Genomic DNA, 27,323 nt, shown 5'->3' with positions numbered 1-27,323 from the left:
GGACATAGTCTCAAGCTGTGCCAGGGGAGATTTCAGTTGGACATAAGGAGGAATTTCTTCACATAAAGGGTAATTAAGCAATGGAATGGACTGCCCAGGAAGGTGGTGGAGTCACTGCCCCTGGAGGTGTTTAAGAAAAGACAGAAGCTTTAGGCATGAAAATAGTTAGCAGGTGAAATGCTACAAATGACCCTGTGAACTCTGCAAAGTGAACTGGTGCTGAGAAATGAAGCTTTGGTACTTGACGAGAGGACTTTGGGCACTCCAGCGGAAGCTTTAAGCTGTAAAAGAGGGCTTTAGACCCTCTGAAAGAGGCTTTGGGTCTTCAAGCTGGGTCTGTGGGCCCCAAAAATGGGTCTTTGGAAATGAAAATGAGGGCCTGAACCTTGAAGTTGGGTTTTGTGCCCTCAAAGAATGCTTCCTTGCCCCAAACAAAGGCTTTGCCCCCTAAAAAGGGATCTTTGGGGACTTAAAAGCCTGGAAGAAGCTGGAAGGAGTGGAAATGAAACCTCTAGCACTCCGAGTGTGCCAGCCAAAGCTGTGACCAGGCTCACTTACAGCCCTCAACAGCCTTTGACTCATCTGGCTGCTGCAGCTCCTGAAAGAAGCAGGAGCTTTACTGGCTGATGAATAGCCCTTCACCAGCAGTGCCTGGGGAGGTCCAGAGACTTCCAACTGCAAGAGGTGCCTGGATTGTGACAGCCATGGGGTTCTGTGGCCTCAAAGGTACATGTGGCCTCATGTCACAAATGTGCAGAGATGCAGCATCAGTCCAGTGATTGTGACCTCACCTGCCCAATGCTTATTATCCTGAGGAGTGGGCCAGCAAAAGCTAGTTGGGCTGAGCTGGCCTTCGGGACATCTCAGCTCCTTCCACTGATGCTTGTATGCCTGCCTTTTTCCAAGCATTTTTCATCATTGGCAGCAGCTACAAGCCTCACCAAAACGCTTTTGACAGCTCAAGGTGCTTTATGGGTCACATTTGGGGTTTCTAAATAATTTTATTGAGCTACAATCATTTCCTTTCCCTTCAGGTGATTTTCTGAAGGAGATTTTTCTGGAACTCCGTCATCCAAAACTTTCCCCTCTATTCCTGAGAGGGGTGATGGGGAACAATTCTTCTGAGTCTTGACCTGAAAATTCAAGACTCTAGAGGGAAAAGAAGGTAACCTGAGTTCCAGAAATCAAAGTGTGTTTGTTGGACTGTTGGCAGAGCACACAGAGAAACCGACTGTTTTCCAAAACCGTTTCCCTACCAGTAGATATCAACAGGTTGTTAGGCTTCGCCCAATGTTTCTGGCTTGGCCATAGAGCTGTTGTCCTCTGTGCTCCTGTAGAGAACTCAATATTTGAATACGCTTTCGAGCAACAATATTGTCTCACCTCTTTTCAAATGTCATTTCTCCGCAGTCATTGCCAAGGGAATGGCTCTGCCACAAAGGATCCTCTTTCCCCCAGAGAAGATATGCATGGACTGGCACCAAAGACAGAGACCTGGAGCGGGACTCCTCAACCTGGGCAATACTTGCTACATCAATGTCATCCTGCAGTGCCTGACATACACACCCCCTCTGGCCAACTACCTGCTCTCGCATGAGCACAGCCAGTCATGTGAGTACTTTTAGGAATATCTTCTTGCAAATATCTTGGGCAAATCCCAAGGATTGCCAGAACCTGGAATCAAATTTAGGAGAACAGCAGAGAACTTTAGGAGAACTTTGTCAGCCCCAAGAAGCTGCTTGTCCTATCAAGTTGCGTTCATCGTCAGAAAAACAGCTCTTTCTAGCCCTGGGTCTCTATCCCTGCAAGTTAAACCCCCTTAACTTATTGCACAGAAAACTCTGCTGAAGCATTAAATCCCTCTGAAGCACTAAAATGTCCTGGGCTTGTCGGGACTTTGGCAGCTTGGGAGTAGAGAAGTGGAGACTGTTCTTAGAATTTCAAGATCTCCAGTAGGTTTCCCATCATTGGGGATGTTTTCCTAACCTGGGAAGCTTCCCTCCCTCTCTCCCTCCCTCCGTCTTTCCCCCTCTCTTTACCTCTTCAGGTCAACAGCAAGGCTTCTGCATGATGTGCGTCATGGAAGTGCACATTAGGAAGGTCCTGTATTCCTCAGCCAGTGCCATCCTGCCTGGGGTTGTCCTCAGGGACCTCAAATGTAAGTTGTTTCAGGTGCTTCAACAGGTTTTCTTCTTTTTGTTCCCTTTAGGGGAGAGCTACTAACTTCTTCTTTCTTAGTCATAGGAGAAGAATTTGAGTATGGCAGGCAGGAAAACGCCTACGAGTTCTTACGCTGCGCTCTCAATGCCATGCAGAGAGCTTGTCTGAGTGGCAGCAGCGAGTAAGCACAAGCAACTTACCTTTTCAATGTTCACGAACCTGTTGGACTCCTTGATGTGCTCCCATCAAGGAAAACTGATGTCCAGGGCCTTCAGCTTGGACTCTTGGAGGAGGTAACTCTCTTCCTTGCCATTTATTTTTATTTCCAGCTCGGACATCTCTTCACAAGAAACTACCATCGTCCATCAAATATTTGGGGGCTTTATGAGATCCAGAGGTATGTTTCCGCAATTATTCCTTTCACATTGTCCGTGCCCTTCTGTCTGCCTGTGACAAATAGCTGGTCCTGGGATTGGCATAGTAGGTAACCTAAGCATACGCTGGCACAGTCAACTAACCCAGCATTTTGATTTTCTTTCCAGTCACATGCTTGAGCTGCCAAGCAGTTACTGATTCCTACAAGGCCTTCCTGGATGTCTCTTTGGATATCAGAGTAAGAGGGTCCACAATTGTGCTACAGGTGCCGCAAGGCCCCTGTAGCTTTCCAGAATCAAAGTATTTGTCTTAAAAACCTACACTGCAAGCACAAGGGAGCTTGGTGGTGAGTGGGAAGGGGAATGCATGCGTTCCTGCAGAGGCCATGACACTGGTGTCCCCATGGTGCTGGCTTTAGGCCGAACAAGCAGCATTATCCCCTCTGCACCCTTGACATACTCTCCTCCTCCTTCCCTTTGCCCTCTCTCAACACCCTTCTGGCTCCCAGGCTGATGGGGTTGGATTGTTTTCCCTACCGATGCCCCTGCATGACATCAGTAGCTGAACTGAGTGGTGGCACAGAGAGGGAGTTCTTGATGGCTCTGGGAGCCCCTGGAACATGAGGGAAATATTCGGCATCACACCCTCTTCCTTTGCCTCCTCCCAGACAATGCCTGCAGGTTTACAATGGGTATCCTCAGAGTCAGCTGCCTGGGTCTTCTTGTCAGCTCCTGGGAAGTGTTTGGGTGAGAGCATTTCCCAAAGCTCAGCGGCTCCTTTCTCACTCTTCCAGGCAGCCTCGTCCCTCACCACAGTTCTGGAGGACTGTGTGACACCCAAGGAGCTGGATCTGAAAGAATGTTTCAAATGTAGCAAGTAAGATGATTCCTGATGACATAATAACACCAGATCCTGCATGAGGGGAGGCTGAATGTCATCGAACAGAAATCATCTCATGGAGGTTTAATGCACAACAGTGAGACACAGCTTTTTTAATGTGGCTCGGAATAGCCTTAAAATAGCATAAGGATGAGCGAGACAGAAAAGGTTGTCTGGCCTTCTTGGGGGAAGATCAGGTGCATTTCAGCACTCGGCTCTGTGCTTGGTTTCAAGGTGTAAGAAGAAGGTTGCTGCCTCCAAGAGGGTCACAATCCATCAAGCACCCAGAGTCCTCACATTATGTCTGGAAAGGGCTGACCAATGGACTGGCAAGAAGATCAGCAAGGTGTGTACACAGCTGAAGTCCAACTTTCTCTTCCTGGAGCAGAAGATTCCCCAAAGCAGTACACCCTGTCACAAGCTGCTCTTGTTGAGTTTTTTGTGTTCCCTTCTGGGGAGAGAATTCCTGTGGGAAGACCAGCCCGGACTCTGCTCTGACAGAGATGTTTTGGCTGAGAACAGTTTCCTGCCACCTAAATCATTACATATTGAAGGCTATTTCGTGTGGTAGCTCAGGATCATTTCTGAGCCCTCTTGGTCTCTCTGTAGTTTGTGGACTATCCTGAGTACTTGGATCTTCGGCCATACATGTCTGACACAGCTGGAGAACCCCTCCTCTGCTCCTTATATGCCATCGTGGTGCACAGTGGTGACACCTGTCTTGAAGGACACTTTTTCTGCTACACGAAGGTAAACACATTCCTCCTGACAAGGAAAAATTTGTGCTGGGGAAGACAAACTTTCCAAGCGGTGTTACTGGCAGCCAGGGTTTTGGGGGAGAAGGTCTCCTTTGGGAGTGGATTGGATTTGTTTTAGTGTACTCTTGGTTCTGCAGTTTTCTGCCTGTGGTGTTGTGGAAAAACCCTGGAGTTCCTCTCCAGATGTATACCTTTCTTTGCAGGCCAGCAATGGACTGTGGTACAAGATGGACGATGAGTCTGTGGATAGTTGTGACATCCACACAGTTCTGGGGCAGCAAGCATATTTGCTGTTCTATGCCAGGTAATAACCAGTGTCACACGTGTTCAGAATATGTTTCCTTTTCTTGGCTTTGCTGTTTGTCTTCTCATCCTCCTGGGTGCTTCTGTAATAGGAGATAACTTCTCCTTGCATTCTTCAGTGCTGTGAATTTTGAACTATCCCACACCAGTCCTTCTCTTCCCTTGCTTCACCTTCAGGCTTTAGGGTGCGGCCCTGTGTATTCTGCCACTTGTCTGCTCTCTGAAGCTGGTTCATGTAGAGAAGAACACTTAAAGGGGGCCTCTAGGAAAGATGAGTAGAGACTCTTTATCAAAGGAGACTAGTAATGGGATGAGGGGTAATGATTCTAAAGCAAAGAGGAAAGATTTAGATTACATATTAGGAAGAAATTTTTACCTGTGAGAGTGATGAGGGTCTGGCACAGGTTGCCCAGAGAAGCGGTGGCTACCCCATTCCTGGAAGTGTTCAAGGCCAGGTTGGACAGAGCTTGGAGCAACCTGGTCTAGTGGAAGGTATTCTTGCCCATGGCAGTGGAAGGTGCCCTTGCCCATGTTGGAACTAGTTGATCTTTAATGTTCCTTCCAACCAAATTCTAGGATTCTAGGATTCTGTGAATTGGAGGTCATAGCGGGTATAAAGACAAGGAGTTGCTCTGACAGGGGCAACTGACCTGGTGGGAAGACCCCAGTTAAATTCCCATTGGTGACCTTGGTGAATTCTTCCCTCTGTTGCTCCAACAAAATAACTAAATCCCAGAGGAGTCTCCAAGGAATGCCCTAAACAGAGATCACTCTTTTTCCCTCCAGGTGCTCCAATTTGAAAATGGGAGAAATGGCGGCTTCCTCACCAGCACCATCATATGTCCATTCCATCCTCAGTCAGACGGGGGGCAGCAGTGAGCAGGCAGGTTCTGCAGGACCACAGGCTCTGCCTGGTAGGATTAAGGTGACACACAGCCAGAGGAACAGTGCCAGGGAGAGGGCCCGGAGCAGATCCCCGCAGTGGGGCAATGATCTCTGCTTCATGAACAGCACTGACTACGACAACTCAACAGGGAGGAGGAGGAAGAGAACTAGTTCTTTAGGCTGTAACCACGCTCCCAGGGATAACACAGCTCCAGGGCTCTCCGACTGGATCTGCCAGCGGACACCTGCACCCAGTGCTGCTTGGGTGCAAACCCTGCCAATACGGAGATCCTCATGGCGAGGCTATGATATCTGGAGCCAGGTTGTGGAGATCACAAACTCTCATCAATCAGTGAGGAGGTTTGAGCATCGCAGAGATGCATGTCAGACAAACACAGTATGATGAGGCCAGACTGTCAGCCTGGATGAGGGAGCAGCACAGCATCTGAAATGAACAAAACTGACACTCAACTGGAATGAACAGGCAGAAAAGCCAAAGCCAGAATTAAACCCCCTTACTGGCCTGTGGAGGACCAGGCCTAAGCATGTTTTGTCTCAAACATTCTGTTACAACAGGAAAGGTAACTGGAGAAGAGGGTCCTGCAGAGCAGGGGTAGCATGTTCTGAGCCAACTTCCTGCTCCACCTTGAGACTTGTGCTGCCCCATCCCCAGCTAACTTGCAGGAGGAGGGCTAAAAGGGCTGGCTGTGCATGTGGAACAAAACAGCACAAAAAATCTAGTTTACATAGGAAGCTGCACCAGGTTAACTAGGAAAGAACTGGATTGGGCTCCCCTGGTTCTCTTTTTTCTCTCTTTCTCTTTTGCTTTCTTTGTCTGGCAACCTCAGCTTCAGACCCATGTGGCAGGACCAATGTGGGATCTACGGACTGCTGATATTCTTTGTTCTCTCCCTTTTCTATCTTTATTTCTCTCCTCTCTTGCTTTGCCTGGGCAAAGCACGGCTATGATATTCTAGCCTGTACTCCATATTGAAGTTTGTTTTGGGAGTGGGGAGCTTGTGGAAGCACGTCGTGGCTTGTGAGCCAGCACCTTTGAGGAGCTGCTTGTGGGAGCTGAGAACTTACTGAAGTGTACTGTACCAAATCTAAGGGCTTGTTTGGCCCCGCTGTTGTAGAAGTGTATTGCAATAATTTAAGGGCTTTTTAGCCAACACCTTTTTAATCTAAATATTGGGCTGGTTCCTGGAGTTACGGTGGCTGTACAATAAAACATAAAGAGTTCCCTGGCATGTAGCCCAGTGTCTTTGTTCAGCCTGACGAGAATTCACAATGAACATCATGCCTCTGACCACACAGGTTATGACATGGCCTTGCATGAATAATCCTTCTTTTTAGGTTTTGGGGCAATTGGTGGAAATACCCACTGTGGGATGTTGCGCATGATGGGATTTTGAAAGCTGTGTGCTTGCATGTGCCCATCTGGCAATCTCTTATTTTTAAATATGGAGTTCAAGTCACTCAAAGGGACATGGGTTGGATGAGTCAACAGTGACCAAAAAGGGCTGGATGGCTGGACTCCAAGGGTTCTGCTCAGCAGCACCAAGCCTAGTCTGGAGCCAGGAACAAGCAGTGTGTCCCAGGGGTCAGGGACTGATCCTATTTAATGCTTTCTTAACTAATGGTCTGGATGCTGGGGCAGAGACAACACTCAGCAAGTTGGCAGATGACACCAAAGCGGGAGCGGTACTTAGGCCACGAGTCTTGTGCTGCCACAGCGGAGATAAGGCAGATTGTCAACCTGGACCATAAAAAGGAGACTTTCAAGGCTAGAAGCAAGGCTTAGGGCTCTAATGACAATGCTTTGGTCCCTAAAAGAGGGCTTTGGACTATCCAGATGGGGGTCTGGACACTCAATGTGTGGCTTGGACCCTAAAAATGACCGTATGGGCCCTAAAAGTGCTGCTCTGGAGCTGGTTGTGTCTGACACGGCTGATTTTGTACAAGTCTTAATTGTCACCGGTGATTGTTTGAGGATGTCTCTACACATTTTCTGGTTAAGGGCTGTGGGAAAATGACCGGGAGTAAAAACATAATGGTACAGAAATTATAGGGGAAAATATGTTGCTGCTCCCTGGATGGAATGCAGCCAGCATACCCGACCTCCCACACACAATATAGTCTAAGGGGGACTAAATGACCCCTTCGAAGGGGTGGAGTTGAGTGGAGATCTGTGGAAACCTTTGCAGGGGAGGGAACTAAGTGGTACTTTATAGCTGATCAGCTGCAGAGCAGCTGAAAACCAAGGGAGATGAAGATGTCCTGCTGTTGAATCAGCAACTGTGGCAAAATCCCTCTCCTTGGACTGATGGGTGTCCCTATTTCAAGGTTATCTCGGGTACTGCACTGAGATACCTGTCCCCAAGGTACAAACCGCCCTTCACTGAGTAACACGCATGACTAAAATCACTCAAGTTCCACCTAAGTGTAAAAAACCATCATAAAAGTGAGTTGAAAATGGGGAGAATTTAGCGAAAACTCATTTGTAACTTCTGGGATCAGTCAATGGGCTGAACCTGTCTCTCCCCCCAGAGGGGCCCATTCAGTAAAGGAACCACACTCTGTGCGCACTGAATGATTTTCTCTAGCCAGTTTTGTCAGGGATTAGAGGTCATCTGTATATTGCTTTGAATACATTTTTGCAGTCAGACAGTAAGTATCACCAGCAATCCTGGAACCTTAACCTGTCACAATTTTATTAATAAAGAGTGTTATTCCATGAACTGTTGGTGTGAGTCTTTCAAGGGTTTTGACAAACATTAAGGTTTGGGAATATCTTCCCTTTCCATGTGACAAGGGCCAGTCTCTACTTTGTGCTGCAAGACACAAAGTCTCTACTTTGTGCTGCAAGACCCTCCTGTCCAGTATGCCCCAGTTTACGGTGTAACCAGTTGCCCAATCAATACTAATGTTGAGGATCTTCCGACTGATCAATTTTTATCTTCTTAATTTTTGTCATCTGATCCACCTTCTTGCTCCAATAAGTCTGTAAGACTTGATCATTGCCATGAGCTTTGACCCATCCTATGTGGATTGGTTGGGATTGAGCCTGTAACAATAACCACTATCCAATCTTCTTTCTGCCAAACCTCCTTTCCATTTACTTGTCAAACTAATGCTTCCCATTGACACAATCGCTGTGTGGCACCAGCCCAGATCGTGTAAGAATCAACATATATTGTCTTTGTTTTCTCTTCTGCTGCCAGCAATTCAGCTTTTAACTCTCCCACCTGTGCACTTCCCATTCCTTCTTCTACTACTTCCATTCCTGTCTGAATGTTAAGAGCACCTGCTCTGTACTTCCATTTACCATCTCTGTGTTTGGCTGAGGTATCAGTAAAACACATCTTTAACTTCAGAGTCTGATGTAAATGGGGAGCATCAAGTACAGGAGTAAGCTTACATGACTGTTTCAAAGCCAGCATATCTGGGGTCTCAGCTACCTGCAATTTGGTAGGTTCTCCCAGCCCTTCAGTCATATCCATCCAATCCATGACTCCTGAGACATATGCACACTATCTGTGTACTGTTGGCTTTTGTGCAATCCCGTCTGGTGGAGCACTGCCCTTCTTAACACTGGCTAACAGGTTAAACGGGCCTTGGATTTGCACAGATTGTTACTGTTGAATTTTTTCTACTTCTTTAATTGTTTGGGTCAGAGATAATAATACCTTTTCCCAGTCCATGTATCTTTTTTCAGTATCTTTTAATGCTGTGGAACTGAACCCTAATGGTCACTTGGGTCCATGAGGGCCTTCCTGGAACATATTACAGTAAGTCCCAAGTTCAGCAAAACCCCATTCAACTATTATAGGATCATTGGGGTAAACTGGCCCAAGTGATTCATATATTTTTAACTCTTCTATTAGCATGTGCAAAGCCTGCTCATGACTATCAAGCCATTCCCAGGTCTTTTTTTCCTCAGAATGCATACAACAGTTTTGCTATTATAGAAAATCCAGGAACAGACAGGAGAATTGCATGGGGAGTGTGCCCTAAATACGTCTGCACTCTAAATCCCTAACTGTCGCTGATAATGTCGGAACGGCCAAAGCGACACAGATATCAGACGTAGTCCAGGTGTAAGGTGAACAGGAAGCTGTTTATTGCTCTCAAGTGTTTCTTTTATACTCTTTGTATGCTATCGTGCCACAATACAATTGGTCAAAAGTCTCAAGCATAAAAAACTGTAGACACTGCACACACTCTTATTGGTGACACCGAAGACACTGTCCATGCTATGACATGCTATTGGTGACACTATACACATTTTGATTGGTGACCTTTGGTCTGGGCTGCATTACGTTTGTTCCGTCCGGCATTACAGTAAATATTTCCTAAAAGTTGTTTACATTCCTCGTCACTAATTGCCAGGCTGCTGACAGGTCCTCTGTCAACCCCGACACCTAATTACTTAATTTATCCTTTCTCTGGCTGCAGGGGAAATGGGAAGCTTTGATATTAGTCACAATAGAAATGAGTAAGACTGGAGCAATTTTTAATGCAGTAATTTTCATATTCTCTCCAGAAAATTTACTATTTGGAGTTTTTGCAGGCCTGAATGACCAAATATTCTCATTGAACAATTGACAAACTTTTCCTTTAAAGATACTGTATCCTAAAATATTTTCTTAATGGTCTGCAACTGCAAAGGTACATGAAGTCATTCTTTTTCCCTAAGTAACCATAAACAGACAGGAGGATTGGGGATTTTTAATAATGCCACTTCTAATCTTTCTTCCAAGGCTTCTGCCTTTCCCTCGGATTCTTTAAATTGTGGTTCTAATAAATCATTCTATACCTGAGAACTGAGCTTCAGAAATGAAAAGGAGGGTTTGAATCCTGAAGTTAGGTTTTGTGCCCTCAAAGGATGCTTCATTACCACAAATAAGGGCTTTGCCCCTAAAAAGGGGTTTTTAGAGGTTTAAAATAAGATTTGAGCCCACCAAATTTCAGGTTGAATCCTAAAGAGAAGGTTTTGGACCCTGACAGGGGTGTTTTGGAAGCCCTGGACCAAACCTGTGCAGTTTGGGTGTGTCCTGGACTGCAGGGTTTCAGGGTGTCCTGCCCCTGACCCACAGGCTCCAGAGCTTCCTCTGTTGGGTTCTGAACTCCCTCTTCACAGTGTAGTAGAATAACTCCTCCATTTTTGTGTGTCCAGCCAAAAAAGCCTCCAAAACATCATTTTTTTGTCCCCCAAGTGTTGACTTTTTAAAATTTTTCCAACATGACAATGGATTTTAAACCTTGTTATTCAGCTTTTTGATCACTAACCACCCCCTTTTCCAGACTTTTACCACCAGACCAAAGATTTGTGCCTCATTTGGTATCATTTGGACCAAATCCAAGATGAAACTCTGGTGCTGAAGCACAGGAGTCGCCCTGACCCGGACCTGGCCTGAGCTGTGCTGCTCCACTCAGAAATTTAGGGTGGAGCTTTGAACCTCTCACTGGCGACCCAGGTCAGAGCAGTGTTGTGAGATCTTGCCCCAAAATACGGCTCAGGGCCATGTTTTTGCCCCATCATAGCAAAATAAGTATAGGGAAATATTTGGTGGAACCATTCTTCCTTGGCCGTGCTCCTTCTCTCCCCTGGGGCTGCTATACCCCAGCCCTCTGTGCTCCAAATCCCTAAGAGGCCTCTGGCCTCGCTAAGTGTTTCACTTAGGCCCTTTTGGGTGCCTCCATGCCCCTTTGGGCTATCCCTAATTTCCCTTTGGATGTCCCCCAGGCCCCTCAGGGTACTCCCCCAGGTTCCTCCATGCCCATTTGGGTACAGCACCCCTCCACCTCCCTCCATGCCTCTCTAGCTGCCTCTCTGAGCCCCCCAGTCCCACTGGGTGTCCTACGGGACTCCCTGGAGTCTCTTCCTCTTTCGGCCTCCCTCATCTGTAACACCCCTGGAATCTCCCCCTGCTCCTCCCCCCATCCCAGAGGTGTTCTGGGCCCCTTAAGGGCCCCTGGCCAGCACTGGCTCCGTGCCCGAGCCTCTAACAGGCATCTCCAGCTGCTCTGCCATGGAGGAGACGTGAGTGCGCCGGGGGCCCCGAGGTTCCCCCGCTGCTGGCACCCCCTTAACCTACTGTTCCCTCCAGGGTGCCCTCAGTGGAAGCTTACGAGGCGGCCATGGTGCTGAGCGGGGTGGGGGATGCGCTGGGGTACCGAGGGGGCCGCTGGGAGTACTGCACCTCAGGCCCCCAGATCCACGCTGAGCTGGCTGAGCTGGGGGGGCTAGCGGCCATCACCCTCGAGCCCCCCGAGTGGCCCGTCAGCGATGACACCGTCCTGCACCTCGCCACCGCCGAAGGCCTGGCCACAGGTGGGGGGGGCTCCATGGCACCCCACAGATACAGATCCCTGGGATTGGGGTCCCCATTGTACCCCAGGCTAGCAGTGGAGTGTTCTGGGTGAGGGGCATGTCCTCACTATATCCCCCAGAGGGTGGGACTTATCTTTTGGTTGGGTTGTATATAGCCTTGGGTTGTATAGTGAGGTCTGAGGGGGGTCCCCATTTTAGCCCTGAGCTGTATGGGGCAGAAGTCCCCCATTGTATCCATGACCTAAACTGGAGGGTTGCTGGGAGGGGCTTTTGGGGGCACTCTGGCCAGCCTGGAGGGGGCTCGGGGGCATTCTAATTCCACTTTTCCCCTCTCCTCCCCTTTTAGAGTTTAGCCAGTGAGGCTTGGGGCGGGGGGGGGGGGGGGGGTCCGCATTTACTCGGGGAGAGTGGCAGGTGGGGAGTGTGTGTCTATCTGTGTCTCTGTTTTTCACCATTTATGTGCCCTTCCATACTGGGGGCTAGAGGGGGGAACATTTTCCCCTCCCACTTTAGAGACCTGGCAGGGTACCCCCTTCCCACCCAAATTGGAGTGCTCAGGGGGATTCCCCATTTCTCCATGAAACTTGTCCTGCTTCCCCTCCACTTTTGGGGGTGGTGTGAGTGGTGTCTCCTTTTCCCTCCAGTTTTGGTGGTCCATGAAGGGTGTTCTCCTCCCCCCTCCAGTTTTGGGGTGTCTGTGGGGCGATGTACCCTTTCCCCACATGTTTTGGGCGGGGTGCAGTGGGGGGGTCTTCCTCTTCCCTTTCAGTTTTGGGGGGTGCATGGGGCCTCTCCCTCCCCTCCCTGCCAGCCTGGGTAACCCAGGGAGGACCTCATGCTCCCCCTCCAGGCCTGGAGGGGGAACCTCTCCTGCAGGAGCTGGCTCGCCGCTACGTGGCTGCCATGGGAGACATGGAGGGACGCAAGCCTGGACCCACCAGCATCCTGGGTGAGTGGGGCCCAAGGATCCTGGGAGAGGCAGGGGGGCTTAGGGGGTCTCACGCCCCCATGCTCCCCCAGGTACCTCACAGCTGCGGCCTGGGGAGCCCGACGGCTATCGCATCCCCTTCAACCCCCGCGGTACCGGCTGCGGGGCCGCCATGCGCAGCCTGGCCATCGGCCTCAGGTGGGGATGGAAAAATGGGGGCACAGGTGGGGATAGGAGACAGAGGTATCAGAGCTGGGGAGATGGGGACAGGGTATGTGGGGGTGTCAGAGAGGGATGTGGGAGTGTCAAAATGGGTGGAATGGGGACATGGGGGTGTCAGGGCTGGAGGGACGTGGGGGAACAGGGACAGGGGGAATGGGGGTGAGGGACTGTCAGAGCTGGGGGAGTGGAGACATGAGGATGTTGGGGCTGGGAAAACGGGTGTGTCAGAGCTGGAGGGAAAGGGACATGAGGGGATGGGGGTGGGGTAACAGGGACATGGGGATGTCAGAGGGAGAAGAACGGGGATACAGAGAGGGGTGGGGCTGGAGAGGACAAGGTCTGGGATTTGGGGACATGGTGGTGCTGGAGCTGGGAAGTCGGGGACAGAGAACATGGGGACAGCAATAGGGAGAATGGGCACAGCAGAGACAAGGACTGTGGGGACAAGGGTGGTGGGATGGGGATTGGAACAATGCTGGGGATACAGGACTGGGGCGGTGGGGACTTGTCTGATGCCAGTACAGGTATCCACATGCCTGGGAGCTGCCGACACTGATCCGGGTGAGCATCGAGAGTGGGCGCATGACCCACCACCACCCCACTGGTGCGTGCCAGCCTGAGGGAGGCAGGGCAGGAGGGGACACAGGACCCCCCCTGAAGCCCCTGTCCCCACAGGGTACCTCGGGGCACTGGCAGTGGCCCTCTTTGGGGCACTGGGGGCTCGGGGAGAGCCCCCAGAGCGCTGGGGGGCTGAGCTGCTGCGGGTCCTGCCCCTGGCATGGGACTACGTGGAGGGCACTGGTGTGGCTGTGGAGGACAATGCTGCTGCCTGGCCCTTCTTTGGGGAGGCCTGGCACCGGTGAGGGGTCACTGGGAAGGCCTTGGGAGCACGAGGTTGGACTGGGGAGGATACTGGGAGGGGCTCAGGGGGCCATTGGTGTCACTGGTGCCCACTAGGCTCTGTCCCAGTCCTGGCAGCGCATCGCACTGGGGTTACTGCTGATCCTGATGTCCAGTCTGTCCACAGGGCTGGCACTGCCCATCCTGTTCCTGCTGCACCTGTGTCCCATCAGCGATGCCATCCTCAGGGACACTGACCTGTGTGTCCCTAGGGTTCCTGGGGTTATGGGTTTTCCTGGTGTTACTGGTGTGCCCACTGTGTCCAGTGCCACAGTGCCCCCCAGGTGTACCAATTGTCCCCAGTGTCCTCACAGGTTCCTGGGGCCACAGGGGCTGCTGGAGAGCCATCACCAAGTGACCCCCAGTGTCACTGGTTACCCCCTTGTCTGGTGACACCAATGTCCCCACTGACACCAGTGTCCCTGATGACTCCCCATGTCTTCAGTGTCATCCCTGCTGCCACCGATATCCCCAGTGACCTCAGTGTCCCCATGTCCCTGCAGGTACCTGGACTCCCGTGGGCTTCTGGAGGGTCGTGGCCCAGCCCAGGTGCCATCCCTCCCGTCCCCAGCCGAGCGGGACACAGTGTACCTAGGCTGGGCACTGGAGGGGTGGGCAGGACGCAGTGGCCATGATGCACCCATGGTGGCCCTAGAAGCCCTGCTGGCAGCCGGTGGATGCTGGGAAGACCTGTGTGGCAGGGCAGTGTTGCATGGTGGGGACAACGATTCGACGGGGACCATCGCTGCTGGGTGCTGGGGGCTGCAGGGGGGACTGACATCTGTCCCCTCGGGGCTGCACTGCCACCTTGAGCACCGTGAGCGGCTGCGCAATGCTGCTCACCAACTCCATGTGCTGGCCTGGGGGAGACGATGAGTCCACCCTGTGTCCCTGGTATCACCTGCTGTTCCCCTCCAAAGAAAGCCCCGGTGGGTCACCAGGGCACAGCAAAGACTAGCATGGGGTCTTAGCTTGGGAGGATCTCTGGGGGTCAGCAGGCCTGGGAAGGCCCCTAGGAGAGTCCTGGGTGAAGCAGGGCCCTTCAGGGGGTGCTGGGGTCTCAGGCAAGCCCCAGGGAAACCACGATAGCCATGTCCAGGTGGCCTTTTACCCCTCCCCAGTTTGGGACCCCAGAACTTTCCCAAGGAGCCTCAGTTAACCCTACAGTAAAAAACATGTCCTCCCAAGTCACTCTGGCTCTGGGTGTGTGCCTGGTGTCTCTTGTCCTTCCTCTGCCAGTTTTGAGACCATACCTCGGTGGGACCCTCTGCAGCCAAACCTGCTCCAGGCTGAGCAGCTCCTGCAGCCCCTCCAAGAGGTTCCTGGCCATGGGGCATCTCCAAGGCCTGTTCCTGGGCTGGCTTGCCGACAATCTGTTCTGTACTGATAGCCCAGGGCTTGGACCCAGTGTTCAAAGGGTGGGCTCACCAGTACTGAGTGGAGAGGAAGGAGCACACAACACTGCTGCCACCTGCCTCCAAGTGCCAGCCAGGATAGTGATGCATTATCCTTTGCATCCTGCTGCTCATGGTCACCTTAGTGGGCCCCAGGGTCCTTCAAAGCAAAAAGGATGAGCCCCCAGGGGGATGGTCCCCCAGGGTTAATAACCCTGAGGGGGCCAGGCCTGAGATGTGATGGGCCAATAGGGTAAAGCACCTCTGGTGGGCCCAGGGTTAATCATCCCAAGGGTGATGGGATCAAGGACTAATGGACCCGAAGAGTAAAAAACAACCAGGGTGGTTGCCCCCCACCAAAGGAGATGGCCTCGAGGATTAATCCCCCCCAAGTGTGATAGGCCCCAGGGTTAACCACCCTGAGGGCGATAGGTTTGTTCTAAGAACAGGGCTGATAACACAGGAATGCTTTAGTCAAAACCCCCTCATTCTTAGGGTTGGAACATGAATCTCAGTGACAAAAAAAAACCCAAACAACACCCCCCCCTCCAGAAAAAAACAACAAAGCAAACAAATAAAAAACCCAGGAAAAAAAATTGAGATCCTGAACTACAATTTCAAGGTCCAAAGGATTATTTTTCTGATTCAACCCCAAGTTTTTCAAGTACAAAGCCTGATTTATATAACGCAATCCTCCAAAGTAAGGAAAACAGCATCACTTTTAAATCCCTAAAGCCTACACTTGGGAGACCAAACAGTTTAAGATACAAACCCACATTTTCATACTACAAAACTACATTTAGACGTCACAAGGTTTATGCTTTTAAAGTTCAAAGACTCATTTAGAGGGTCCAGAGCATCATTTTGAAGGCCCCAAGTTTGATCTGGGAGGTTCAAAGCCTCATTTGTAGAGTCCAAAGGCTCATTTCTGGCCCCAAACCAATTGGATATGTTCCAAATGCTCCCTCTCAGAGGGAGAGAATTCAGTCTGCAATTTGGCTGGCTCAAAGCCGCCTCTTAAGGCTTCCCAGACCCATTTCCTCATACACTTACAATAAAGTAGGTCCTGAGCTACTCTGGTGAGGGTGAGAGTGCTCATCTTTCCTTCTCTGTAATGGTGCAGATGTCCCCTGTGTCACACCGGGAAGCAGCTCAGGCCCAACAGTCCAGCTGCTGGTGGCTATGCTTTGAAAACTTTTTGGGCAAGCTGATGCATTCCTACCTTCCAGCTGGGACATTTGAGATAGGGAGCAGCAGGTTTTAAGGACTGCAGTTGGCTGGCTCCATCCAACAACAGCTCCTCCTGCATGCATCCTCATCTGCCCAGAGGAGTCCCCATGGCCCTCTGGGGTTCCTCATGGGGTTCCCCATGCAGTTCCTCTTGCCTTCCTCAGAAAGCAGGAAACCACCCCAAAAGGCCCCGCTGAGGGCCAAACAGGGCTTGTGCAAGGGTGGTGGCACCTCTAGTATGTGGTGTTGTACTACTGGGATGATTCCAGTTGCTGGAGACCCCTGGATGTCCTCAAACTGCCTCTGCCCTGACTCCAGCATGGCTTTTTCAGTGGGGGAAGAGAAAGGAGAGAACTTGGCATCTCCTCTCCCAGGGCTCATGTTGCCACCAAGGGTCCCCAGAGTGCCATCACAAGTGCTCATAAATGCCATCAGTGTCACCGAGTGCACGGACAGACCTACAGAGTCCTGCCTGAGAAAGGGCTGCTGGGATTCCCAAAGGCAGTTTGAGGGTGTGCTGTGCTTCCCTCCTCCATTTCTTCTAGGAGCCTATCCCCTGGAATGTTCGGGGGGGATCTGAAGTCTTGGGGCTGCCCCTTCCAACCATTTCAGGGGGATATTTTGCAATTTGGGGGAATACTCGCAAATTCTGGGGTGCCTGGGGCCTCCCGAGGCCTCCCCGCCATGCCTCCAGTCTGGTTAATAAAAACTGGTTCGAGATTCAGCTGCTCCCCAACTTGTCTCACCCACTTCCACCGTCCCCGGACGTGTCGTATCCCCCATATCTAGCCCAGTCCTTCCGGCCCAGGCCTACGCCCCCCCCCCCCCCCCCCCTTCCGTATCCCCCGTTTCGCGCTCCCGAAGGGCGGGAATACAGTGGAACCGGCGACGACCAGTGAAAGGGGGCGGGGCCAGGCCGTAATCGATGGGAGGGGGCGGGGCCTGTCCGGCGCCACGGTCGAAGGGCTCCACACGCAGGCGTCGCTCCTCCCCTTCTCGAGACTGACAGCCGTAGTAACCAAAGGCGCCGTGGAGGCGGGAGGCGGGCTCCGCCTGACAGCCAATGGCAGCGAGAGGCCGGCGGGCAGCCCAGCGGCTAACGGCAGTGAGGTGACAGGCGGCGTGAGCAGCCAATGGCGCGGCGGAGGGGGGCGCGGCCGGCCAATGGTGCGGGGCTCGGGGGGTGGGGCTGCGGCCGACGCGCGGCGGATCGCGGTGAGCGCTGAGCCGGCGGGCCGCGGTTCTGCAGGTCGGGGTCCCGGGGCCCGGACTCTCCTGCGGTCCCAGCACCAATCCTGGCGGGGCTGCTCCCGCTGTCTGCCGCCTGAGCATACGCCCGGGCCACCCCCCCGCCCCGCTGCGCCCAGGACTGACCACCAGTTCCCCTTCCTCGGTACAGGCCCCCGAAGCCCTGGCTCCCCCCTGCTTCCCAGGCAGCAGCCCCCAGGCCCTGGGCTCTCCCTGTGTCCCTCTGTACTCTCTCCAGCCCTTCAAACTGCCTTCCGCGCCCCCCCCCCCCCACCCAGCAGAGCCCTAATCTCCAATGCCCTGAGGTTCTCCCTGGTCACCTTCCTTGATGCTGTGGCCTCGCCGCCGCCTTCCCCTGTCTGTGCCCCCGCAATCAGTTCCACTCCCGCTGCCTCCCTGAAGCTACCACCCCAGAATCCACCCCAACTCACCTGCCCCAAGCCCTCCAACCTGGGTCCCCTTTCCCGAGGGTACCCTCCCCGTTTTCTAGGGGTGCCCCCCCTACTCCTGGGGTGCCCCTGTCTCCCCAGGGTGCCTTCTCCCCACAGACCCCCCCCCGCGCCATGGCGGAGCCGCGGTACCTGCAGGCCGACTGCACTTTTCGGCCCGGGACACACAACGGTGCGGGTGACTCTGGCTCGCACTGCGCTGCAGGTGGAGGTGGAGGCTCACGGTACCGCCGACCTGTGGAGGGGCGAGTTCGATGCCGCTTGTGAGTGCCGGGGGGGACCTGGGGGAGGACCGAGGGAACCCCCCCCCCACTGCCACTCACTGAAGTACCCCCCTCCTCGCAGTCATCGAGGACCTGACCCGCAAAACGGGGAATTTCAAGCAGTTTGGCATTTTCTGGCAGCATGCTGGAGTCAGCACTGATGCAGGTGTGGCTGCGCCACTCCCCTACATGGCATTTTGGGGGCAAATGTGGTGGGGTGTGTGTCCCACTGAGCCTCCCCCACTTTTCAAACACCCTGCAGAGCAGCGAGTCCGTCAGCCTGGAGCTCCTCACCTACGCCGACCTGGAGACCCTGCGTAGCCGGAAAGTGGGGGCAATCGCCCGGCCTCCCCCTTCCTCCTCTTCCCCCCCTCAGCACCAAGCGCTACCTTATCCTCGTCTATTCTGTGGAGTTTGATAGGTGACAGGGAACACTGGGCAGGGGTCATGGAGGAGTGACACCAGCCTCACCCCCTCCACGTGCTCCTCCCCAGGATCCACTACCCGCTGCCGCTGCCTTACGTCGGGCGGCCGGACCTTGCCACACTGGTGCGGGAGTTGCGGGAGGAGCTGGCACGGCTCCGGGCCCGACGCCTGGAGGAGATCCAGCACCTGCGGGACGCGTGAGTGGGGCCTGCAGCACTCAGAAGGGTTTGGGGGGTTCAAGGTGAGGAAGGAGCCCCCAGATTACACCCTGCCATCCCCCTCAGGCTGCGACAGGCACTGGAGGAGAAGCAGGCGGCAGAGGCCCGGCATCAGCGTGAGCACCGTCAACTGGCTGCCCAGGTGGGCTGGGAGGGGATGGGAGGGGCCTGCAGGTCCCAACCTGCTGGCAGCGGGAAAGGGGGGCTGCCGGATGCACAGTGAACCTTTTCCCCCACCTTGCAGCTGGCCGAGGCAAAGGCATCAGAGCAGAGGCTGCAGCTGCGGGTGAAGAGCCTGACAGCCGAACTGGCCTCCTACAGGAGGGGGTGAGGTTGGGGTGGGCTGTACAGGGGGACCCTCATGACCATGGGATGTCCCCCCCCTCATGGCACTGGTCCTCTTGGCAGCCGCCGGACATCTGCCAGTACAGCCCCCTGCCCCCAGGAACGACGCTCGGCATCCCTGGAGAGCCACAGGAGCAGCCGGGGCTGCCCCTCTCTGCGATCCCCATCACCTGCAGGTGTGGGTTGCTTGGGGGGACACACATGGGGTGGGGACAGGACATGGCTCACCCGCTCCTCATCCTGACCCTCTCTTTCTCACCCCTTCACCAGGCTCCCGCCTCCCACGCTTCGACCCCACTGCCTTCGTCAGGGCCCGGCAGCGACGGCAGAAGGAGGCTGAGCTCAGAAAGTAAGCGGTGACAGTGAACTTGTCACCATCCCACTGTCCCATTCCTCCCCAGCACTTGGGGGATCCCCTGCTCCCACTCACCATCTCCCTTGGGTGCAGCCAGCGGCACAGGGCAGCTTTTGGCAGCTCCAGTCCGGTGAGGAGCCATGGGCGCAGCTCGTCGGGTGAGTGGGGAGCATGAAGAGGGCCAAGGGGCACCCACTGGGTGCTGGTGCTCCTTCCTCAACTTCCTCCCTTACCCCCATTTCTCCCTGCAGCCACAAGCTTCCGGAGCTGGTGCTCGGCAGTGAGCTCTGGCAGCAAAGGCAGTGAGTGCCCCGAGGCCATGCCCCACAGGTAACGCTGGTGTGGGGCAGGATGCTTGGGCATCCTTCCTGGCACCTCTTAAACCCCCCTATCTTGGGCAGGGACAGGAGGGTGACCCATACCCAGAGACCCCTGAGCACCTCGTCCTGCAATGGCCCCTGTATGGTGAGTGGCAGCCCCTTTGGGGTTCCCCCACCCATTTGGGTCCCCCCATCTACATGCTAAAGTGGGGTGAGCACAAGGAGTGGGGGGGGACACACACCAGTGACCACCAATCTCTCCCACAGGCACCTCGCCTGGCTGCCAGTCACAAGGTGCCCATACGCAGTGCTGCTGGCAAGCGCCCTGGTAAAGGTGAGGCCCCATCCAAGTCCCTGTATATTCAGGGTGCCCCCCAACCCAATTCAGGCCTTTGTTAACCCATTTTCCCTGCACTGACCTCCCCAGAGAACCACTCTGAGGAGCCCTCAGCTGAGCTGGCTGAGATTGATGCCCGGCTGTGGGCGCTGCAAGAGTACATGGACAGCCTGGACACCTGCATGTGACTCCCCCCTAGGGACTCCCAGCCCCTCTGGGAACCCTCCTCCCTCCCTGTGTCAGGGGGTGACGGTGGTGTGGGGCAAGTGTTCCCCCAAATAAACCCCTGTCTGGCCCTAGGGCATGTTCTTCTTGGGGTAGGGTGGAGCTTCTGTCCCCCCTCTTGCGGTCCTCTTGTCCTCACTTACTGTCCCCTCAATATCCCGCTGCTGGGGACATGGCAGGAAGGACACAATATGTGTGTCGGGGGGTGGGCACCGGGACGTCACCAGAGGGTGATAGGCGACATGGGGGATACATGCCCCAGGTCACCAATCCTGTCCTCTGGGCTATCAGTGAACTCAAAACGCCACTGCAATATGACAGCAGGACCCATGTTGCCCTACCCTGCCCCTGCACCCTGTCCCCTGTGTGTCCCTGTCCCCCCTCCTGCAACGCTACTGGTCCCCATGGCACTGGCCAAGCTCCCCATTGTGGCTCTGACACCACCATGGCTTTATTCAGTTCTGTGTCACACAAAACGGTGGGGTCAGCAGTGACTGGAGCCAGCGTGAGGCTGCAGTTCAGGAATGGTGGCAGCTGGCCAGGGGGTTAGCAGTGATCATGTCACCAGAGTGTAGAGGTCCTGGGGTGGCAGGGTGGTGGTCTCTGTGCCAAAGCCACTGTTTGGTGTCACTGTGACCACACTGGGGATGCCACCATGGTGAGGAGATCTTCAAAGTCAGTGTGAGGTGCTGCAGCCATGACTCGATGCCACCACAACCACACATTCGGCAGGACACTGCAGCGATGACGCTGACAGGCATGAGCCAACCACGGCAGATGCGGCACTGGTGATGCCATGAGGACAGGAGTGGTGCCAGCAGCTGCTCGTGGATGTCTGGCAGGCGTTGTTGCTGCCGCGGGTGACAGCCACAGCGGGGATGGTGAACGTGATGCCTCGTCCCAGTCCCGGTCAGAGCTGTACGCGGATGTCGGGCAGGAGGCGACAGGCCGTGACGATGTCGATGGTGTCGGCCACAGCGCGCAGGTCGCGGCGGGCCAGGCGCAGGCAGTGAGCGGCGGCGGCGGCGGTCACCTGCGCCCGGCCTAGGGCCCCCTCCAGCCCTCCCAGGCTCCGGGCGGCGCTGCCGTAGCTCTGCCGCAGGGCGCTGCCCACCGCCCCCTGCAGCCGCCCCGTCCCCTCCCGCAGCCGCTGCTGCAGCAGCGAGGGGCTCCCCCGACCGCCCCCCCAAACCGTCGCCGGCTCCTCCGCCAGCACTGGGGATGTCTTCGGTCTATGCTCCTCCTCCTCCTCCTCCTCCTCTTCGGTCTCGGAGGCTTCGCCCGGCACCTTCAGCCCGGCCCCGGGGGCTCCCCCCGCCGCCCCCACCAGCAGCTCCTGCTCCGAGTCGCTCTCGGAGGCTTCGCCCGGCACCACCGTGAGGGGGCGGGTGGCGGCCATGGCCTGAGGGGCACGGGGAGGGATCAGGGGGGCATCACCGAAGGGGGGGGCGCTCCGGGCTTGGCCTGTGGAGTCCCTCCCCCACTCCTCCCCGCGTGCTCAGACCCCTGTAGACTCCTACGGCCCACTTAGTGATCCCAAATCTCCACATCCAGGACACCTCCCCCCACATTCCTCCCCCTGCAATCCCACGAGAATCTCCCACCTCCTGCCCGCGAACGCCGCAGGTCACATGATGAGAGGACCACGTGGCCTTCGCATCACGTGTGCCGCGCGGCGGTAACCCGGAAGTGCCTTCATTCGGCATGGCGGGCCGGGTTCTGCCGGCGGACGGCGCATGCGCCACGCCGCCATTAAATAAGGGAGGCACTGCAGCGCTGGCAGGCTTCGGGTGTCCTGGCCCTGCTCTGCGGAAATGGTGAGCGCGGACAGGAGGCTTAATGGAAGACCCGCGGGGGCACCCCCTCTGGGGGACAGCCGCCATGCCTCGCGGCCACAACCGAGAACAGGAGCTGTGCTGGCACCGCGACGGCAGCCGGATCCAGAGCCCTCCGCAGGCCACAGGGCCACTCCGGCCGGGTCCCGCCCCTCACGCCCGCCCGCCCGCCACCAATAGCGCCGCGTACTTTCGCAGCCATTGGCAGCCCGGCGGTGGCGGGCGGGCCGAGAGCGCCGATTGGCCGCACCGGGCGGGGCCAGGCCCCTCCTACCTGGCCTGTCCACGGCCTTCGGCCCTGTTCCGCTCGCGGCCGTGGCCCCACGGGCATCTACTTTGTGTCCCGCGCATCCCGCTCGCCTTCTTTGGGAGAGTCCCTGTGCAACGGGATCCCCTGGGGAGGGCTGAGGAAGCTGGGGAACGGTGCCCCTCCCCGCCGGGAGTGCCCCTCTCGCCCCTCTCCATGACGCGGTCTGAGCGGGGGAGACTGTGTATCGGGGTGCCGGCCCCACCCTGCGCCTGCCAGGGTAGGGATGGAGCCCTGGGATGGGGCTGGGAGTACTGGTGTGGGGATGGCGGGATGGGGAGAGGCCGCCGATGGGGCTGAGGTGGGGTCCGGTCCCCCGGCACCGTCCCCCTCCCCAGGGGACAGCTGTGGGAGATGAAGAGCACCTTTGGCAGCTGTAGGTGCTGGGAAGGGGGTCGAACAGGGCTGGGAATGGGCAGTGAGAGCCAGCAGCTGCCGAGGGTCGAGATGGTCTCCAGGCAGCTGCAGAGGATTGGCAGGCTGGAGAGCAGCTCTAGGAAAGGGTATGGGGACTGCCGCGGCCTGTAGGGGCTGGGGGAGAGGGTTATGGTGGCTATAGGGGCACAGAGGCTGCAGTGATCTATGGGGCAAAGGCTTTCCGGGGAGGGGTGGGTGTAGAGGCCCCTCATATTTATAAGGCACAGGTGTGGCCATTCCTAAGGAAACTACCCCTTTCACTTCCATTAACTCTGAAACCTATGGATGGCCTGGCCACAAGGTGGAGACTAGGAGAAGGGAAGGGGATGCTCCCAGAGGAGGCCAGCTCTGGGGGAGTTGGGGACCCTGCGAATTTATATGGGAGTAAGGGTGGGGCTATAGAGGGTGAGGGGTGCTGTATAGGCATAAGGGACCAGGGTAGTCATCTGGGGTGTGGGCAGCAATGACCTCTGGGTTTGTTGTGTCCCCTGGGACCACCATGTCCTCCCCATCCGGACCATCAACTTCCTGGGCTGAGTGGGGAGACAGTGGTGATAGTCTAGGGGCGCCTAGAGCCCCTACCTGTCCCACCCCGCAGTACCTCCCCAGCAACCATTACCCCAAAGCTAGCTGAGAGCTGTGAGGAAGGGCAAAGGTTCGGGAGGACAGGGAGGGGGCAGATGCAGGAGAGCATGGGGGGATTCCCCCAGACTGGGCAATGTGGGGGTTCTGGTGGTGTCTCCAAGTCCAGTGGATGTTTTGGTGTTGCCCTCAACCCATGGACTGTCGGGGCACAAGGGGTACTCAGGCCCCAGCTTTGGGTGCTCTGACCCCTGAAACCGGGTGCTCATCCCCCTCTGTGGCAGGTGCAGCCACATTCCCAGGTGCATCTCCAACTGACCCCTCTGTCCCTGCAGAGACAGCGGAGAGCAGGTGTAGGAGTTCCTGCCCCTCACAGGTTTGAGGCCCTCAAGTTGCACAGTGGTGTCGTCCTTACCTGCATCACCTTCTGCAGCCCCATGGGGGCCCCCAGCCTCACCCTGGGGTGCTTCCCACAGATGGAGCCCTCTGAGGTGCTTAGGGTTGCCCCCTACTCAAGCACAGGGGCAACAGCGCCAGACTGTGGCATTTGAAGCCTGGCAGAATGTTGCAGTGGCAGCTCACGTGACTGATGCTCATCCGCGGTTCTTGCAGGTCCAGAATCTCATGGGGCTGTGGCAAGAACAGAGGTCAGGAAATCACACAGGCGGTGCTGTGAGATCCAATTTTTTTGTGGGCGATAAGTGGCTCAGAGGGAAGTGGAGCATCTACTCTGCATGCTTGTTGCATCCCTGAGCTGGAACAAGACATTCCCAGCAACTGCCAAGGTGTGGCAAGGAAGTGTCCTAGCCTTGCCATCCAGAGCTGCAGGTAGGAATCCTGTGGAATGGGAGTGCATTTACCTTGTGTCAGAAAGTACTTTAGAGCTCAATCTGCACCACCCTGTCTGCAGGGTCATGATTTCTGGGCCTGTGACATTCCAGGGATGAATCAGATGGACTCACAGTCACTATCAAAACCAGGGAGAGTAGGGAAGATAAAAAAGTGTTTTGAGCAGTGAAATCTCTAAAGCATCATCAGAGACCTTCTGACTAATATCAGTACTTGCTATTTTTCTTAAATGTCTCCATCAGCAAGAGTTACAAATGGTGGCTTGTTCTGAAAACTGAACTTACTTTTCAGAAAATTTTTCAGGGAGGGTATGCTGAGACCAGCAGGTGCTTTTTTACAGCATGAGACCATCTGTGAAGGTAAATAGTCTGCCTCTTGCCATCCTTCAATAAACCATATGGTGGTTAAAAAACCAGACTAGCACTGACTTCCAAGCTCATGTACTGCAGATAAGCCTCACATATTTGCTCATGTATTTGCTATAGTGTAAAACTGGATTAAACAGTCCCTAGGTGTAGTGTTGAAAACACAAGGTGACATATATCCAGTCTGGAGCACAGTAGGAAGACTGTCTTCTGGTCTTCTAGCAAAGATAGAAGAGGTTTTAAAAGGCGTGGAAGAGAAAAGAAGAGAAGGCTAAGGTGATCTTTTTTACATAGAATTTGGGAGTGAGGGGAAAAATAAAGGGAGAGGCGCCAAGCACTGGAATCCTTGAAGGAGTGGAAACTTGGTTATACTGTGAAACAACATTCTACTGCCAATTACAGATTTTCCATAGGCTCTTGTAAGTTATGAGGGAGACCAGAATTTGAAAACCATGAAACATTTTTAAAGTTTCCCAGTGATGATAGCAGATCAAAAATGTAATCTGACTGGCCATGATAAGTTGTGCACAGTGAGAACCGATCTCTTTCCTTAAATCCATAAGAGGGAGTCTGTGAGCAAAAAATCCTTCAGCAACACTATGAGGCACTAGATCTTATAGCTGGCCAGAGTGTGTACAGGGAACCACTACACTGTCTGAGCCAGTTCCTGGACAAGGATGCTGTCTGCTCTCATCAATGTGAAAAACATTCTCTTGCTCTAATGTGCAGGCTGTCTGTAAGCAAGGCAGAAGAATGAAGTCTGAAGTGCAATGACTATTTTCAAGGAGCATATAAGATAACTGATACTCAATTGTTATAAATGGGATAACTTGGATAATTTGGAGGTGCAGAGTCTTGGTAGGGCACTCACTAATCATATCAATAACACTTTATCAGGTTGGGATTGCCTGGTAACCAGATTGGAACCACATAATTTGCATATGGATGTTGCCAGACTGGGACCAAAAAGTGGACAAAAAGTAATTCCGAGTGGATTGTTTCTTTGGAAGGAGTTTGAGGAAAAAAAAGGGCAACAAAATGTCTACAAAAAGCTATTCAGAAGTAGAAAAAATTAGTGAATGAAACTGGGTACAAAGAAGATATGAGATCTTCCAACAGTAGGAGTGCAGATGCCTATGGATTGTGATGAAGCTGACAGCAGATTGAAGCCCACCAGGAAGCTGGAGGGAAACCTGTTGGTCAACCCAGTAGAATCTCCCTCTGGAGAATAGAGGGCTCGTTGACTATGTGCTTGTATGTCTCTATTACTGAGATGAATACCAAGTTTCCTTGTAGCTTTTGGTCAAGATGCTTATCTTTTGGAGTATTTAGGAGGAACCATGCCTACATACTGTGGCACACCACTGCTCTACGTGTGTGAGAAGAGAACATCAAATAAGTAATTGCAGGGACTGAGGAGTGTTTACCTTGAGGACTTGAACTAGATGTTCTTCTGTTGATACTGTATTTCTGAGTGTAAAGTGTCTGGATCTTGCATTGTGATTACAGTACTTTTCAAAGAGCAGGTTTTTAATAAAAAATTTTTAATATTAAATTTTTAGGTTGAGAATGGAAATTATGTTCTTGCTGCTCCCAGGACCAAACATGGTGCTGACTGCTTTTTCAAGCAAGAATTTCTATGGTTTTCAGTGCTTGAAAATATTCATGGTAGTATTATGTGATGGGCTAATCCTGCAAGTCAACAACAGGTCTCTGAGGTGAGCATGTTGCCGTGAGAGTTAGGTGCTGAAAAAATCTCCGGAGCAGTTAATTAGGGGTGAGATAAGAAAGGGTTTATTATGCCAAGGCTAAGATGTTACAAGACGCGCGTGCAGGCCATGCCTGAGATGTTACATTTTATAATACCATCCATCCAATCCCAGATGTGTCCACCCTGTGGCCTTTACTGTGGTCCACCCCGGGTCCACCCCCTGCAAATGGGTCTGGGGTGTGTTTTGGGACCCTCTGTTCATCCCATCTTCATCAGAGCACAAAGGGTACATAGTCACCCAATTCTTGACCGTGTTCTGTGGTTTAGACCCTGATATGCTGTTCTGCCAACAATCTAGGCCTTGCCTTGACAAAAGACTAAACATTCCTACTGAATTTGGGAGTAGGGGTGATATAGGGAGCATAGAATGGGGTAGGAGGGCTAAGGAATGTGTAAACAAGGGTGCTACAGGGAAAGGGAAAGGGGCAAGGGACAAAGGAGGGAGGGTTGCTGCTTTTAAAATCTTATATAAAACTTATAGGGCTTACCAATATTAGAAAAATAAAAAAACAGTAGGGGCTTAAGGCATCAGCATCATTCAAAAATGGCTGACATAGGTATAAACACAGGAATTCTAGCAAATCCCAAAAGTATCTTTAGGTAGAAGCTGTCCTGTCAATATGCTCAGTGATCTCAGAGC

At 53.8% G+C, this 27,323-nt stretch overlaps 4 protein-coding genes across 7 annotated transcripts; 3 read left to right on the top strand and 1 right to left on the bottom strand.

The window, feature by feature from the left end:
* The first annotated feature begins 781 nt into the window (after positions 1–781).
* LOC127475774 (ubiquitin carboxyl-terminal hydrolase 42-like) lies at positions 782–5,877 on the top strand. The gene is made up of 11 exons (XM_051797895.1): positions 782–964; positions 1,411–1,611; positions 2,048–2,158; positions 2,239–2,341; positions 2,490–2,557; positions 2,703–2,773; positions 3,329–3,411; positions 3,649–3,760; positions 4,024–4,164; positions 4,376–4,476; positions 5,262–5,877. Exons 1-11 carry the CDS (start codon positions 799–801, stop codon positions 5,761–5,763), a joined length of 1,659 nt encoding a protein of 552 aa, XP_051653855.1. The 5' UTR covers positions 782–798; the 3' UTR covers positions 5,764–5,877.
* A 5,425-nt stretch (positions 5,878–11,302) lies between these two features.
* LOC127475775 (ADP-ribosylhydrolase ARH1-like) lies at positions 11,303–14,938 on the top strand. 4 transcript variants are annotated; one of them, XM_051797899.1, is made up of 7 exons: positions 11,303–11,406; positions 11,474–11,697; positions 12,548–12,646; positions 12,718–12,823; positions 13,372–13,451; positions 13,523–13,706; positions 14,251–14,938. In XM_051797899.1, the coding sequence occupies exons 1-7, from the start codon at positions 11,396–11,398 to the stop codon at positions 14,621–14,623; spliced, it is 1,077 nt and encodes a 358-aa protein (XP_051653859.1). In that variant the 5' UTR covers positions 11,303–11,395; the 3' UTR covers positions 14,624–14,938. The 4 variants fall into 4 exon arrangements, with proteins under 4 accessions (XP_051653859.1, XP_051653858.1, XP_051653857.1 ...); XM_051797898.1 differs by having other exon boundaries at positions 11,474–11,785; positions 13,372–13,408; XM_051797897.1 differs by having other exon boundaries at positions 11,474–11,785; positions 13,367–13,451; positions 13,544–13,706.
* Positions 14,939–17,631: 2,693 nt separating this feature from the next.
* CCDC61 (coiled-coil domain containing 61) lies at positions 17,632–21,171 on the top strand. The gene is given in 16 exon segments (XM_051798051.1): positions 17,632–18,236; positions 18,238–18,331; positions 18,414–18,469; positions 18,471–18,497; positions 18,594–18,698; positions 18,700–18,752; positions 18,826–18,954; positions 19,042–19,117; positions 19,220–19,302; positions 19,384–19,496; positions 19,591–19,669; positions 19,769–19,833; positions 19,927–20,005; positions 20,077–20,140; positions 20,263–20,329; positions 20,423–21,171. Coding segments are annotated over 16 exon segments (1,242 nt in total). The 5' UTR covers positions 17,632–18,182; the 3' UTR covers positions 20,521–21,171.
* BLOC1S3 (biogenesis of lysosomal organelles complex 1 subunit 3) lies at positions 20,980–22,545 on the bottom strand. The gene is made up of 2 exons (XM_051798055.1): positions 22,162–22,545; positions 20,980–21,959 (listed from the first exon to the last, which is right to left on the bottom strand). Exons 1-2 carry the CDS (start codon positions 22,438–22,440, stop codon positions 21,468–21,470), a joined length of 771 nt encoding a protein of 256 aa, XP_051654015.1. The 5' UTR covers positions 22,441–22,545; the 3' UTR covers positions 20,980–21,467.
* Positions 22,546–27,323: the final 4,778 nt, after the last annotated feature.

The sequence above is a fragment of the Manacus candei genome, unplaced genomic scaffold (assembly GCF_025592945.1).
Source record: "Manacus candei isolate 608988 ecotype Guabito, Panama unplaced genomic scaffold, ASM2559294v1 h1tg000047l, whole genome shotgun sequence".
Lineage (NCBI taxonomy): Eukaryota > Metazoa > Chordata > Aves > Passeriformes > Pipridae > Manacus > Manacus candei.
The sequence above is the reverse complement of the archived record's forward strand: the minus strand, read 5'-3'. Positions and strand labels throughout refer to the sequence as shown.